Below are 16,123 nucleotides of genomic sequence, written 5' to 3' on the forward strand. Positions count from 1 at the left end.
AGCGAACTGATGATAAACTTTCAGATACACTTTTGGCTTATTCAAGAGAGGCCTTAAAGGAAACCTGCAAGAAGCTGACATCTACGCTATCCCAGAAGATTGTGATTCCAAGTACTGCGGTGACAAAACAGAATTGGAATGGAAACAGAATAAAACCTTAATAAAACTGCTATGGAGGAGATTTGGTTGGAGATACTCCATTTTAACGGCTTTTCACTTATTATGGACAATGTTCAATAGGTAAAATGGTTTATATTAATAACATTTCATAAGCTAATGTAATTGTTTCAGCATTGTCCATCCTCATATCACCAGCAAGTTTATCTCATACTTCCAAACAAACTCGAAAATCAGCAGGAACGATGCGTATTTCTATGCTGGAAGCGTGGTCGCTTTGGCAATTTTCCACTGTTTTTGGGCACATAACTATTTCATGCTCCAGTGCAAATTGGAGTTACAAATTAAGGCCTCTTTAACCTCCTTAATATATAGAAAAGTTCTCAAGTTGAGGCCTGGAGAAATATCAGAAACAAGCATGGGCAATATCGTGACCATTTTAACCAAAGATATCAAACTGGTCGTCCATAACATCTGGACAGTAAGCGAATTGATTGTCGGTTCGATCCAGACCGTTACGGTGTTTTATTTATTGTATTCTAAAATGGGTTTACCCTCCACCATTGCCATGGGCATGCTATTTACAGGATTAGTGGTTCAAGGTAAGAGGAAATCATGTTATTTTATTTGGGTAGAAATTGGAGGTCAAGCACGTGTTAATTCGGTATTACCATTGTTGGCACGGCGGTATGTGTGGCTTTTGTTTTAATAATTAACCTATTTTTCTATTGTTTGGTTTCGGTTATTCCGGGTTCGGGTAAATCACGTAATTTTTTATACATTTGTCACGTAATTTTTAATGAGCTTGAAGAATTATGAGATTTATTGTACTGAGTGGCTATACAAAAAATTAACAAAGGATTTTTTTATAACTTGAAAATGATCTAACGGCCAGTACTATTGGAGCTAACATTCCCTTTAAAGCATGTTCTCCTCTAAATTATATTTAGATCCTTGCATTTACACTATTTTGGTTCCTGTTTCGAAATTTCGAACCATGCTCAGCGGTTGCTTCTTCCTCAACATAGCCACAGCATAAAGAAACCAGCAGTCGTACTCCGCTCGAAAATGTAAGCGAACTAATAGCAGAGACAACCAAAGTCAGAGACATTGGTTGTCTCTGCTAATAGCATCCTTAGCCATGCCGCAGACAAGGATCTACGGACCGAGCTGTCAATTACGATTTCACGACTTCGAAGGAGTTTTCGGACACCGGCTACACAATAGCGCGGCAGCAGTGTGCAACCAACAATACATGTTTGGTGGTTTTTTGATGGGCCTTTATGGGGTTAATGGGGTAATAGTATATTATTCAATGAGCGGTAATGTAAGTCATAACTCACGCAGATGAAGTTTGCAACACGAGCCGCAGGCGAGTGCTGTAGTTAATTCATCAAGTAAGTTATGACCATTACCGCAAGTTGAATACTATACTTTTTCTACGACTATTAACTAAAAAATAAAAATAATAAAAACTATTTGACAATGTCAAAATTATTCAAGTGACATTACTCCCCTTCAAATAACAATATGGATTTCCTTTCGGCCAATCGGCTTATACAGAGCCATGCACCTTTTATTACATAGTGAGTTATTATAACTCACGCTGTTTGTTTATAGATAATATTAATTGTTCAAAAGTAGTTAAGTAATAAATATATAATTTAATAGGAGTAGATAAATTGTTTAAATTTTGAAAAAAAATAAATCATTTTAAATTTTCACCGTTGTTTGGGTTTCAAAAGTACAAAATAAACGTGTGGCGTATGATAGGTACACAAATCTTTTAAAATAAACTTATTTATTATAAATTATTTTAATATACCTACTTAACTGTTTTATTTAAGAGGTCTATGCGTATGGTACCTATGTAAATAAAACAAAATTACGATAAGTTAAAAAAATATATTATATTTAATTAATTTTGCTGGTACAAAAGGTTGACAACTAATATGTCGCCTTTTTCACGGCAAGGCTTTTGCAGTTTTGGATTTTCTCGTTTGGTATTTTTTTTAATAGAAAAAAATTTTCTTTGTGGTAAAATTTTTTTGTTGGAGGGTATTTTTGACGTGGATGGAAAGACCAAATTGCTGTTGTCATTTTGATGTCTGCTAGCATCTATGGTAGGTTTTATTGGGACAATAATTTTTTTTACAGCTTCCAGCTCTTCAAAAGATGCTAAATCATTTATTTGCTCTGTAAACTGCAAAATTAGTTTTTTCTTAGCTTCTTCTAAAAGTGGTTCCGTTTGTAAGGTAGTTTTGGTAACCGCACTTACTAGAGCCATTTTTTCGTCATCGCTTTCAAACAGAAGATTATAGTCATCGCCTAAATTAAAAGAAAAATCTAATAAAGTATAAGTCATAACAATTTGATTAAACAGCATCATCCACCAGCCCATTATATCAAAATATACCAAAAATAACCACCACAGCTAACCAACCCGTATCAATGTAAAAAATCGTCATTTTAGGCCACATACATCAAAAATAGTTAGCCATGATAGTTACCTTAAAGGATAGGTATGCACCTACATTTTTTTTGTATTCAGAAGTCAAATTATCGGCAGTCTTCCTAGTTAAAAGAATTAAATTAAAATAATTTATCATGAACCTAAATATAGTTTTTTAAATATGAATATGCAGTGTGTTTATGCAAAGGTCAAGAAAGTCTATCGAATAAGAAATATAAATATTTTTCCATGGGTCAATAAATTTTTTGACGAAAGCCAAAAGTTTCAAAAGTTTTTACAATTAAAAAACGTCCGTATTTTTAAATTGATTAGCAAACGATATAAATTTAAAAAAAAAAGATTTCCTCTAAATCATATACTATACTTAGACGTTACTTGATACTTTTATGATTTAAAAAATAAATAAAATGAGAAGTTACAAACACATTGTATAATGAAATAAAAGATTTCCATAGAATTTTCCATTAAATTTTCTGCGTTTTTGATGGTGTTGTCATTATTTGAATGTAGTTGGGTGTATTTACAAACTAAGTGGATATGCTTGCACATGTTCCATTTTATACATGAATCTAAGCATGTGCAAGTAAAACGGTGTAAACAAGCTTGACATTCTTCACACACCAATTTACATGGACAGCTGTCTTTCACCTCCTCAATGGTGCATTTCGTTGCTTGAACTAGAGGGCACCACCCAACCAATATCAGTTTTAACCACTCTATTTAAATCAAGGGATTGACTAGTATTATGCCTTTTTCTTAATTCACTGGTTTTGGTTGAGACCTTTCCTTTATGCAGTACAATAAGTCTTTCAAATAATTTATCTTTGACAAATTTCATTATAGCACCTATTGCCTTATCTAAATATCTAAATATGTTTTATCGTTCGGTGCATTCTCTCGATGTGCATATTAGTATTTAGGCCAGAATATAACCTAAAACAATATGCCCATTGCTCGGATTTGCATGCATAATATTGTTCAAAATACATCCCAAATTCCAAACTATCTTTGTCTGCTTTACAATATTCAAGAAACTTGGAAACTAATTTATTAAAAGCAGATACATCAGTTTCCTGTAATAATGTCCTAAGCATATGATACACCTGAATCTAAAAAGAGAATATATAATTACATTGTGTAATATAAAATTACATATTATTGTTTTTACCATGTTTTAAAATACTAATTTTTTTTTCTTTATTGGTAACTTTTTCCAAATTCTTCCTCCATGCCTTGTATATATGCCAAGTGCAAAATAATCTAAAAAATGTAAATTTACAGCTTATTAAACAAATGAAATATTTCATCTTAATGTTACCTAAATTCAGCGGGCTGCATAACCTGCATCCATGATTTATAGTACACATCGGCCATGTCTGACATAAAGACTTTAGGTTTAATGCACTTTCCAGTTCTTTCTTTGACACATTGGAAAAAAATAGGCATGCCTATCGTGTCGCTACGATTAGAAATAAAAAATGCTGTAGGATATCCCTCTCGCAAATCATCCAAGACAAGGATGGTGTGCAACTCAAATCCATAAGCATTTAGTCCGTGCGTTCCATCTATACAAATACAATCTTCCCCAAATCGTAGTAAGAGATCCTTTTGTCCATCTGTCATTATAATTAAAAAAATGTCCTCATATTTTAGTTCAGGATACTCTTCACATAAAGTGTCCTGTGGTTTATAGAAAAGCACATCCTGAACTTTTCATCTCACTGACCCATGCATCGACACTTATTGCATCATTTGCATGTCGTACTGACGAGCCACTCAAATTAAAACACTGCTCAAGATTGTAAAGGTCCTTTTTTGTGAGCAAGTGGATACGCTCTAAATGAGAATTAGACACGGAGTCTCTTACTTGAAATGGAATTTTTGCGGCTATCTTTGCTGCCAAATCTTGCTTTTGCAATTTTGATAGGAACAGGTGACCTATATCTTGTTGTTGTTTATGGCCTATATGGCTCTTACAGAAGTTAACTACACATTTTTTATCTTTCATTATTTTAACACTCATTCTTGCAGGACAATATCCTTCAATTTTATTTGCTCCTTGCGTATTAAGATTTCTCATGTTCTTCCCCTTTTTCTTAAAGGTACCTGTAAAAAAACAAATTTAAATTAACACATTGACTCTTGATTTCAAAATAAATTGCAACTCACCCGACCTATGACAATTATAGTTTGATGTGGTGTAATCAGTGGCTTTTTTTGAACCATACATTTTCACAAATGATGAATATGATTTTTCCTCCACTTTCCATTTCCAAGATTGAAAATCCTCAAATGTATCAAATTTAATACATTCACTTTCAATATTGAAAAAATGATCACTCCCATATAGTGTAATATTAATTTTGCTCGATCAGAACCAGTATATGGACATAATGGGCACTTTAATTCCTTTAGAATTTTATGGGTTTTTTTATGACAGACAAAGATTTTTAAAGTTGGAAAATGCTCTCTGTAGTAGGGACATATATAAGTTTTCTTCTTTATAGGAGCTATTTCGTCCAATTTATCTAAGTATAAAAAGAAAAAATATGATGCTGTAATTTATTTCATTGAATTATTTTGATGTGTGATTCAGTTCTACCTGCATGCTGCCTTTTTAGATGGAGCCTAAGATTGCCCAGACTTGTAAAGTTCTTATTACATTCTAAGCAAAGCACAGAAGATTGAGTTTTTTGAACTTTTTTTGGTAGCAGCACATGAAGCATATCTAAATAATTTATTGTATTAAGTATAAATTACACATTTATTAGAACTAAATATAATTTTTACCTGGATGTTTCCTTTTTACTTTCTTATGTTTTCTTATCGTTTTCTTTCTTATCTTTCACTTTTTTATGTGATGTTAAATTTGAAGTTCTAGAAAAGTTTATGTCACACTCTGTATAGTGATTCATACTTCAAACAACAATCAGCAAGCAAACACAAACACAACGAATACAATAAAAGAAACAGTATAAACCACAGTCGAAGAACACTTTGTAATAACTGACTGGTATAATTATAATTAATAATTTATTAAATTATAACAATAACCAACGTGAAATCGAAATTGACAGCTCGGCCCGTAGATCCTTGTCAGCCATGTTCTCCGGATGCCGAGCTCACTGTTTATCGAACTGTGTTCATAGGTGTATCGCCTAGTTCAGCGCCGTACTTAGTGACTATTTTAATAGCGTTTTTTATAAAAACTTTTGTATTAAAAGAGGGGTATGTCAAAAATTAAATTTTAATTTAATGAAGCAAAATAATTGACTTTGCCAAAGTTTTTAATAGCTGCAAATTTGGCTGTATGGCTCAAATAACATAATTAAGCATCAATTAAGGTTGCAGCAATGTAATATTTTTTTTGGATTTTTAAGGACATTATTTATATTTCTGCCATTTTAACAGTGTTGTCATATTTAAGAGAGTTGCAAAATTGTATACTTTTACTTTAGTTGGTACTTAATAATATAATAAAAATTCGCAGATGTTAGAATTGTTTTGAATTGTTGCCAACTATTTGTCTTTATTTATTGGCCTAAGAGTTTCTATTTGTTTTGAAATATTACTTTATTTGTATAATTAGTTGTCCTTAAACTACTATGTAGTCAGATGTTAATCTAAAACCGTTACTATACAGGGTGTTAATTAAGTATGTACCATACATAATTTAACAGGCGATTGTTTGAGTAATTTTAAGACAAAAAGTTCATATGAACATCATATGTGTGTTATTTATAATATTAAGGAGCTAATTTACCCCTAATATGATCAAATTTATTAGGTTCAGTGTAATCTCGAACGGGACCTGAAGAAATATTTGTGGCAAAAAAATTGGGGCACCTGAATTTTGTGCCATTTTTAATATCTTATTTGATTCACTCAAATACAAATACAACTTTTTCGTATCTCGCTTATTTTTCGAGAAAAAAAATTTCCACTTAATTGCATATCCCTGGATCACACAAGGAATTTGGGGAAAAGTTTCTTTTGGAATTTATTATTAACTAAGCAAGGTACGAAAAAAATTCAAGAGACAAAAAAGTTTTATTTGTATAATCCACAGAACATAATAAAAATTGCACAAAAGTCAGTTGCGTATATTTTAGTTGTTGTTAAATTTTAACACCCTGTATATTGAGAACGAAGAATTTTTGGACATATGTTTATATGAACTTTTTGTTTTAAAATTATTCAAAGAATGGTCTCTTAAATTTATGGTACATACCTAATTAACGTTCTGCACGTATTCTTCTATATCGTCGTTGTTAGATGTAGAAATGCGATGTTTATTTTTGTTTAAATATTTTGTTATTGTATGAACTTTATTAATATTAAAAAATCAGTATTTGTACTATGTAGAAGAGGAAAGTTGAGTTTTTTTTTTATAACGTTATTATTAAAATAGATAAAAAATCGAAAATTACAGGAGCGTATAGAGGAGAAAGGGGGCCATATAAGAGATGTAAAAAAAAGTTAAAAAAAAAATGTAGTGAGTAAAAAGTGAGGGTTGAAAAGTTTGAAAATGAAAAACCAAGGTCTAAAAAAAATTGCAAAAATAAGCGATAAGGAACTTTTTAAGTTTTTTTAAAAATTCAAAAAACAACTATAGCTTAGAAATCGTAAGAGATAGAAAAGTTTTTTATAATACTTTTTTTAATAGCCTCTTAAGGTTTATCAAATGCATTAAATAGTTTTTTAAAATTGTGTAATTTTCGAAATACCTATAAAAAAATGACAAAGTCCAACTCCTCACTAATAGTTTTACAAAAAAAAAGTCTATCATTACGAAACTAGGGGTTCATAAAAATATAACTAGAGGATCATCACATTATTTAAGGTGTATAAGAAGAAAAAGTAGTGGTTTCTAAATAAATAGCTAGAGGTTGTTGGTTGCTTGGTTGGTTGGTTTTTTTTCCAATATAATGTATTTTTATTTTACAAGATAATAATATCTAAAAAAATGTTTAAGTCCGGCTCTAGCCAAGGCAAAAGCCGCGTGGACCGTAGCGAGTGTCAGCGGCATCCCTACTATAAGCAAATATGCCTCGCCTGCGTTAGTACACATGCACCGAACTCGCTTATTCAAGCCAATGTACTTTTATTGAAGTGCGACTGCTGGTTTCTTTATGCTGTGACATAGCGTTCAAACACTGTTTTCTACTGCCATTATTTGAGAACACTTACTATTATGAATATCGTAGTCCTTCATGGAAACTATCCTTGAAACCAAGCTACACAGTTTATTTGATATGATTTAGTAGATTCTATGTCATAGAATATTTATACATCCGGCCTAACCTAAAATTAACTTTGTAGGAACTGATTGCCATACCGTACATTGACTCGACCCCATGATACTCCTTTGGCAGGTTTTTTCTTATCCTCGTCATTTTCTGGTCAAATAGCTTCCCCTAGACCCTCGAAAGCTTCTTCGTCATTCTTCCTCGAACCCTTTATTAATTATGTCCTAGTGTTCTTTCTGAGTATTTTTAGATCTACCTAAAGCTTTACACAAGGTTCTCCATGTCAATCTCCTTAAAAATGATAAACAACTATGGGGCTAGAGAAAAGAAACAGTCAATTGGAAGATAAAAAATTTTATACTATTCCACTCTACGTGTTAACTTGTGAACGAGTTGCGATGCAGGACTTTGTCGCTGCAGTATATTCAAAGAATCCGAAACAATCTTATGAGCTTAAGACTTGACGTATTCTCCTAGAAGAAAATCAAGAGATGTTAGGTCCGCTGAGTTGGCTCTAATGTCTCTAAAACAATGAGACGGAGCACCATCTGATGGAAATTCGAATGTTTTGAGTAATAATATAGTTGCCTTCAATGACAATCTATTTCCTTTGATCTGAACGGCAGTAGTCCGGTCATTTAATCGTGGCAATACGTTTATTTAGGTTTCAAAATTTTCATATTTTATATTTAGGATTTCAGATAAGAATAATATTAAATAAAGTTCTTCATTGGTTCAAAAAAAAAAGAATTTTCCCGTTTTATTCTTTGATTGCTTAAAATTATTTTTTTAATACTTTCTAAGTAGTGAAAAAGCAAAAATAAACGACTTCAACCGCTTAGAATTGCCAACTTTCAAACTTCTCATCAATTTCAGTACTTCTAAGCAAAACCATCACGAACATGAGGCTCAAAGTTGGCAAAATGGCCGACAAGAGGCTACAATTAACGCAAGAGGCTTTATCAGCTTTACGTATAATTAAAATGTACACCTGGGAAATGTTTTTCAATAGAAGAATCTATGAGGCACGCAAGTATGCCATTAACTAACCTACTCATACTTCCGATTTTACTAATAATAACCATTTTAGAAAAGAAATGAAGACCACCATGACATCTTTCTACTTGAAAATCGTACTTATCCTCATTGGAATAGTGGGTTCAAAAATCACCTTTCCAGTCCTCCTAATATCCTATGTAGCTCTAGGCTATTCCACCAATACGGAATTGGTGTTCTACGTTATGGGACTATTTAAGGAACTACGCCATTCAGTTGGGATAGCAATACCATTAGGCCTCTCTCGCTCTGCGGAATTTTATGCTTCCCTCTCCAGAGTCAGCCGCATGCTTCACATCGAAGAGCATTATGCTCCCCAAGCAACATCTGCACCTGAAGGCAAAGAAAAAGGCAAAATCGAATTCAAGGAAGTCAGCGTGTCGGTGGGAAAAGAGCAAATCTTAAAACACCTAAATCTAAGCATTACTGATGCCGGTCTTAATATTGTTACTGGGCTCGTGGGATCTGGAAAGAGCTCCTTCTTGAAGGCTATATTAAGGGATTATCGCATCACTAGGGGTAGCCTTATAGTAAATGGATCTATATCTTATGCATCCCAAGACCCTTGGCTGTTTCCTTCATCTATAAAGCAAAATATCTTGTTTGGATTGCCTCTGGATCAAAATAGATATAATGATGTTATTAAGGTTAGTATAAGATTCCTTATTATAGTCGCCATTTTTTTTCATATAATTCTCAACGAATAAAGTTATAGATACGTAGATTTGAAAATGCCGCCAATTTGACTTTGACAACAATGACATATACCTTTGAACTATAAGATATCCATTTATAAAACTTAAAACATGTTGTTTTGGGTTTGTGTACTGACGCAATATTCTAGAATGGTTCGGTACTCATTTAATCCCTTTAAAATGAAGAGAGAAAAGAAGACAATACAAAATTATCTTTGAAGACGCCGCCATTTTAACTTTGACTACCTAATGACATATCAAATAGCTTAACACTTAACATGAAAGTTTAATATCGCCATTTTGATTTGTACATAGTGTAGAAATGTTTAGAATTGTAGACACCCATCCGCCATTTAGTCAAAAATCTTTTGACGTATAAATGTCAACATTTAGAAGCGGTTGAAGAGTAACCCTTGCAACGCATATTACAAATATAGTTGACTAAATCTCAAGATTATCTTAAACAACAATCATCTCCTTACTTTGAATAACTCTTCATTCAAGTCAAAGTTTCGATAGTCTCTGTGTCATCCTTAGTGCTACGAAAATCAAAATCTAAGGATATTTTTAAATATATATAAGTGGATTTCAAAAATAATAATAATAAATCAATTCTACTTTTAGGTTTGTTGCTTAGAATATGACTTCAGCCTACTCCCCAACGGTGACGAAACAATAGTCATAGATGGCGGTATGAACCTAAGTAAGGGGCAACAAGCGAGGGTGAACCTGGCCCGAGCGATTTACAAAGACAGCGATATTTACTTGTTAGACGACTCGTTGGCCGCCCTGGATGTGAAAGTGCAAGAAGACATTTTCCAAAAATGTATTAGGCAGTACCTCAAACGCAAGCTGGTCATTTTCGTGTCTCAGAATCCCGAATATTTCAAGTCTGCTGGTACTGTCATCTTCTTGGATAGAGGTACTGTTAAATCCGTATCGAAACCTGCTGAGATATTCAGTGAGGATATTGAGGAGATCAGACAGCAATTGACTATAGAGACTAGTAAGGAAAAGAAGCTTATTGAACTTATGGAGGTTGATATAGATGATAAGAAGGTGAAGAAGAAGGTGTATCAAGAAGAAAAGAAGATTGGCAGTGTGGATTTTATTACTTATTGGAAATATATAAAATTCGGTGGGGGAATTGTTATATTTTCGCTGATTATGTGTATCTATTTGGCAGCACAGTTTACTGACAGCTATTCTTCTAAACTGCTTTCTAAATGGTACTTGAGGAATCATTGAACATGTTCCAAAGACTAAACTTAAAATTTATTTACAGGGTTGACTATCAGCAAGAAGCATTTGATATAGGAGCAGGCAACAACATAACTTCAAAAACCAATGAGACCCTGACATATGATGATGCAGTGAAACGGAAAGACTGGACCTTTAATTTGTTTTCCATACTGATTTTTGGCTCTGCAATATTCTCACTGATCAAAGCCTATTCGATCCTCAGGTTTTGCAGAAGGGCCTCAGTGAAAATCCATGAAATCATGTGCCAGTGCGTCATAGGTTCTCTGATGACCTTTATGGATAACCACTTCATAGGGAATATTCTGAATAGGTTCTCTTATGATTTGGATGTGATTGATGAGCTGTACCCGTTTATTTTTATGGAGTTTTTTAGGGTGAGTGCAAAAAAAATATGTTAAATATTGAGTTTATTGATTTTTTTTCGTAGAGTTTCATAAGTATAGGTGGAATGCTCATTCTGATAGCGACCATTAGTTGGATATTTTTACTGTTTGCCTTGGGTTTCTTTGTGGCATTATATATTCTTAGGATGGTCTACATGCCTACTGGGAGATCTTTAAAGAGGCTTGAAGCAATGAGTAAGTTTCCTGAAAATTAAAGAATAATACATTTATTTGTCTCTTGGCAACATATTATTTCTTAATCAGTATGATATTTATTTATATTTTATTGCTCTTGGGGCACTAAAAAAAATGCAATATATGTCATTGACCATTTTATAGCGAGAAGTCCCCTGGTGGGTCATCTAAACGCCTCAGTCGAAGGCCTCACAACAATCCGAGCATACAAAGCCGAAGAGGTTCTAAAAATTGAATTCGACAAGCACCAGGACTTGGCCAATTCGACATACTACATGGTAATGACCACTTCAAGGGCGTTTGGGTATATTATGGATTTTGCAGGGGCCATGTTTGTTGTCTTCATCATTGCTATGCTGCTCTTTGCAGAAACACGTAGGCCCCTCATTAAACTTATAGTTCTCAGAATAATTCTCAACCTATTTCAGATATTTCTGTGGGTGATGTCGGTTTGGCCCTGACACAAGTGATGATGCTAACGGCATATCTTCAATGGGCAGTAAAGCAGTGGGCAGACCTGGAAAACTGCATGACATCAGTGGAAAGGGTGTTGGAGTATACTGAGGTACAACAAGAAGATATGTCCGGTGGGGCAGTGAATGATTGGCCAAGAGATGGTTGCATTAAATATGAGAACGTCAGTCTATCATACAATTCGGACAATCGCATTTTGAAAGATATCAGTTTTACTGTTAAACCCCAAGAGAAGATTGGTATTTGCGGTAGGACTGGGGCAGGGAAGTCTTCGATAATATCCACCCTGTTTAGGCTATACAAGTACGAAGGCAAGATACTGATAGACGACCTGGATACGTCATCAGTTTCAGTGAATTTCTTAAGGAAAAGTATATCAATCATACCACAAGATCCGATTATATTTGAGGGAAGCATTCGGGAAAACGTTGACCCATACCAAATCTACACAGACCAAGAAATCTGGCTGGCCCTAGAAAAAGTAAAAGTGAAAGATCTCATTCCGTCCCTGGATGAGGACATAACCAATTTGAGCTTGAGCAGTGGGCAGAAGCAACTGCTATCGCTGGCCAGGGCCGTAATCCGGAAGAATAAAATCGTCGTGTTAGACGAGGCAACGGCAAACATGGACGAGGAGTCCGACGAACTCGTCCATAAACTTATTAGAGAAAACTTCTCGAATTGTACTGTGATAATGATAGCGCATAGGCTTAGTACTATTCTGGATTGTGATAGGGTGATGGTGCTGGATAAGGGCGAGATCGTCGAGTTTGACGATCCGAGAGTTTTATTAGCTGACAAGGGAAGTTTGTTTTATTCGATGAAGAATCAAGCGAATGCTAGTTGATTGAGGGGATGTAGTATTAGTATATTGTTTACCAATAAAGTATTATATTAATTTGTTGATTTTTTTTCTGGTCCCATAAGTAAAGATACACAGAAAAAAACGATTACTCCTAACAAGTAAATAAATTTTCTAATTTTTTCAAGAATAATACATTCTTAATTGAAATAAATAGGCTTAAATTGCGGAAATAGAGTTCTTTATAAATAGGAAACAAAATATTTAAAATAAAGATTTAAAAAGAGAATACTTTTTTAATCAAAATATTTTATAGATTTAGTTGTATTAAATGTATTCTCAAATAAAAACAAGTGAAATGTCCCATTTGAATAATAAAGGTATCAATTCAAGTTATTATAATCTTGAATTTACTAAATGTTATGTTCAATCTAAGCTTTTCAAGTTAATTAATTTAAATAAATCAGTTTGTTGTTTAGAAAGATATATATTATTGCTTTAAAGCCCGTATATATAGTTTAAAATACTCTATTAATCAAGTGAAGACTATACCCGGTTCGTCTGAAGAAAATAAATTGTTGCTTTGAATATTTATTTTCTTACAATAAAATCAATGTATTCAATTCAATGTAAATATTCTCAAATAAAACTTTTTGTTCATCTCAAAAATGGCAACGTCGGCGTACCACGCCACGCGTACCCTGCTTGCCTCTTGTGCTCTTGTTAGTTATCACAGAAAACAAAGGGAAGACCTTTTTTTTTTCTTTTTTTTTCCTCCCTTTGTTTTCCGTGTTAGTTATAGACGCGTTGAGTGGTGTGTGGCGTGTAACCTGTGTTGTTCCTCTAAAAAATGGAAAATCAGCGCGTGGAAAGTGTTTTGCGAGAATGGAATCATAATGAAGAACCAGAGGAAGTTATCGAAGTGTATAAAAGTTTAGTTTAATATTAGTACGTATAATTAAGTAAATTTATGATTTTATGTGATTCGCACGTTTGACCTAGCCTACCGGCGACGTATAGTAAACGTTTTCGTTTACTATACGTCGGCGTCGCCTTCCTTCGTCTTTCCTAGATTTTTTTTTTGGCTACAAAGTCACAAGGTAGAAAAAATACTGTATGATACTCGTTTATAAGACATTTTGTGACACTCACTCCCTTTAAGGCACTCCTCGCTGGTTTAGTTTCTAGTTTTCTTGTTAGTTAGATTTAGTCTTTATTGAAACCCGCCATTGTAAAGACAATAACAAGCTTCCGCCATTGTTACGAGTAACTTTTAATATTTATTTTTAAATCTGTATATACCTTTGATAAAGTTTTAAACAGATTATATGACTTTTTTTGCTCGATGCTATCGAAAGAACATTCAAACAAAGACTTATACAATTATATTACAATTTCGTTATTTTTAAGATTTGGCAAGGGGCTGGCTTTTTTCATAACTTTTTATATCAATTTTACCAAAAAGCCTTTGTTGATACATTTTAACAACTGTGTCACAGATGCTTCTTAATATTCTTCTTGATATACTCTCGACTCTTTATATAAATCTCTTTAGAATATAACGCCATTATTTTCCAGTATTATCCACTTTTGATTATTATTAGATCCAGTATTATCCTTGAATTTAAATCCCCCTTCAGCATTTTCTTTATTTTTATCGCATAATTGCATTTAACTTTGCAATGCAGAAATCATAAAACAAACAATCTAATAAACACATTTGCACATTATTTTTCTCAATGTCAACCATTCAATTTACACAATTAAATAAATAAACTTTTAGTTTTCTTTTCTGTTTAACTTTTTCTGTTTTTTAGTTTTCTTCCTCACTGTTCGTGTCACAAAATGTCTTTTAAACAGCTTATATTTTTTCTAGCAAATCAAATTAATGAGGATCAATTAATGAATCTTAATGAAAAGGTTTTGAAGGAATTAGTGCCTCTTGTGGGGCCCAGACTTAAATTCTTGATAAAATTAAAGAAATGGTAATTATTTTATTTTAAATAAAAATCAACTGTTTAAAACCATATACATTTTTAGAAAGAAACATCAGCAACCACTGTATAACAATCGTTACCATCTGAGGCGAACTCCTCAAATTTTTCTGACGTAGTGAATGTTATAACAGAAGATTGTGCAGTTTCCTGTTGTAGTATGTAGTGATTTTTTTTATCATAATTCAAAAGAAGATTCTTTTAAGGTTTTATTTTTTGGAATATGTACTACATAATAATATTATTACCATTTTTTTTGTAAGTATTTAGTAGAATTGTTTAAAAAAGCTACATGCATAGATGTGGTTGGTTTAGTTTTTTGGTTTTAATAATCCTATTGTTATATTATAACGTGTTACGTAGGTACTTACATATTTGTTTTTAGGAAATAAACTTGTTTACATTTTTATTTTCTATGAGTACCTACTTTGTACTTTGTGATGAATATGTACCTTTTATAACATTTTACAATCGATTATTTTTGTTTATTTTATTAACATACACAAAATGTGTGTTTCTTTTGGTTTACTGTTGTTGTTGCAATGTAAAGTGATATTTGTTCCTATATAATGTATGTATAAGTTTTTGTTTTTGGATAATATTTGTTCACAGTTTTATTTTGTATGAGTACTTTATGACAATTGTACCTATATTTAAAAAACATGCACAGAATGTGTTTTTTTTTGTTTACTGTTTTTGTTACAATTATTTAAAGTAATATTTGTTCCTATATAATGTATGTAGGTTTTTGTTTTTGGATAATAAACATATGTTTGCGTAGAAACTGTTTTATTAATTTATTACCAGAATTTAACCGAAAAATAATTAGGTAAATACATAGTAATTTATTGCAATACCTAAATCATAAAATATAAAAAGGTTGAATTTTTAATACGTTATAGCAATTCTTACACTTAGTTGAAATAATAATTGACAGTTTTATGTTATTTAGTGTTGTGGTAATTTATAGGGTTCTTTTGCTATCAAAATAAAACTACCAGAAAGTGTGTGCCTTTTGGTATTTTTATTTTGATTCAAAAAGAACCCAATAAATACCACTGCACTAAATACTATAAAACTATTAATTTATTTCAACTGAGTGTAAATATTACTCATTTCAAATATTTAACCTATTTAAATCGAATAAAAAAATATTAATAACAAGCCATAAACATTTTAATTTAATACTATTTAATATTCAATTTAATTTTCCAGGCGGTTTAAAGCAATTCTTCACATCTTTAAGTTGAATTTATAACTCATTGTAGCTAGTCTTAAATATTTTTGGTTTGATGAAGCAATTCGTCAAAACGATATGTTCATAGATTTATTGTTAACAGTAGAATTACTTAAATTAAGAATATGACCATTTCAAGACAAATTACCAAAATGGATCAATGTAAGAAAAAATAAATTTGAATT

General features: G+C 32.3%; 1 protein-coding gene and 1 long non-coding RNA gene across 3 annotated transcripts in view; one reads left to right on the top strand and one right to left on the bottom strand.

Moving 5' to 3' along the window:
* Positions 1 to 12,803, top strand: part of LOC126743792 (probable multidrug resistance-associated protein lethal(2)03659) — a 29,965-nt gene extending 17,162 nt beyond the window's left edge. For both annotated transcript variants that reach the window (XM_050451016.1, XM_050451017.1), the window contains exons 3-11: positions 25 to 240; positions 292 to 719; positions 8,716 to 8,872; positions 8,930 to 9,542; positions 10,215 to 10,819; positions 10,876 to 11,227; positions 11,281 to 11,431; positions 11,576 to 11,806; positions 11,860 to 12,803. In XM_050451016.1, the coding sequence (XP_050306973.1) occupies positions 25 to 240; positions 292 to 719; positions 8,716 to 8,872; positions 8,930 to 9,542; positions 10,215 to 10,819; positions 10,876 to 11,227; positions 11,281 to 11,431; positions 11,576 to 11,806; positions 11,860 to 12,752 (3,646 nt within the window). In that variant the 3' untranslated portion in view covers positions 12,753 to 12,803. The remainder of the gene's footprint in view (positions 1 to 24; positions 241 to 291; positions 720 to 8,715; positions 8,873 to 8,929; positions 9,543 to 10,214; positions 10,820 to 10,875; positions 11,228 to 11,280; positions 11,432 to 11,575; positions 11,807 to 11,859) is intronic.
* LOC126743793 (uncharacterized) lies at positions 3,060 to 5,531 on the bottom strand. Its single transcript, XR_007662993.1, has 5 exons — positions 5,193 to 5,531; positions 4,760 to 5,118; positions 3,909 to 4,696; positions 3,759 to 3,850; positions 3,060 to 3,699 (listed from the first exon to the last, which is right to left on the bottom strand). It is a non-coding gene; the product is annotated as an uncharacterized LOC126743793 (long non-coding RNA).
* Positions 12,804 to 16,123: the final 3,320 nt, after the last annotated feature.

The sequence above is a fragment of the Anthonomus grandis genome, chromosome 13, assembly GCF_022605725.1.
Source record: "Anthonomus grandis grandis chromosome 13, icAntGran1.3, whole genome shotgun sequence".
NCBI lineage: Eukaryota > Metazoa > Arthropoda > Insecta > Coleoptera > Curculionidae > Anthonomus > Anthonomus grandis.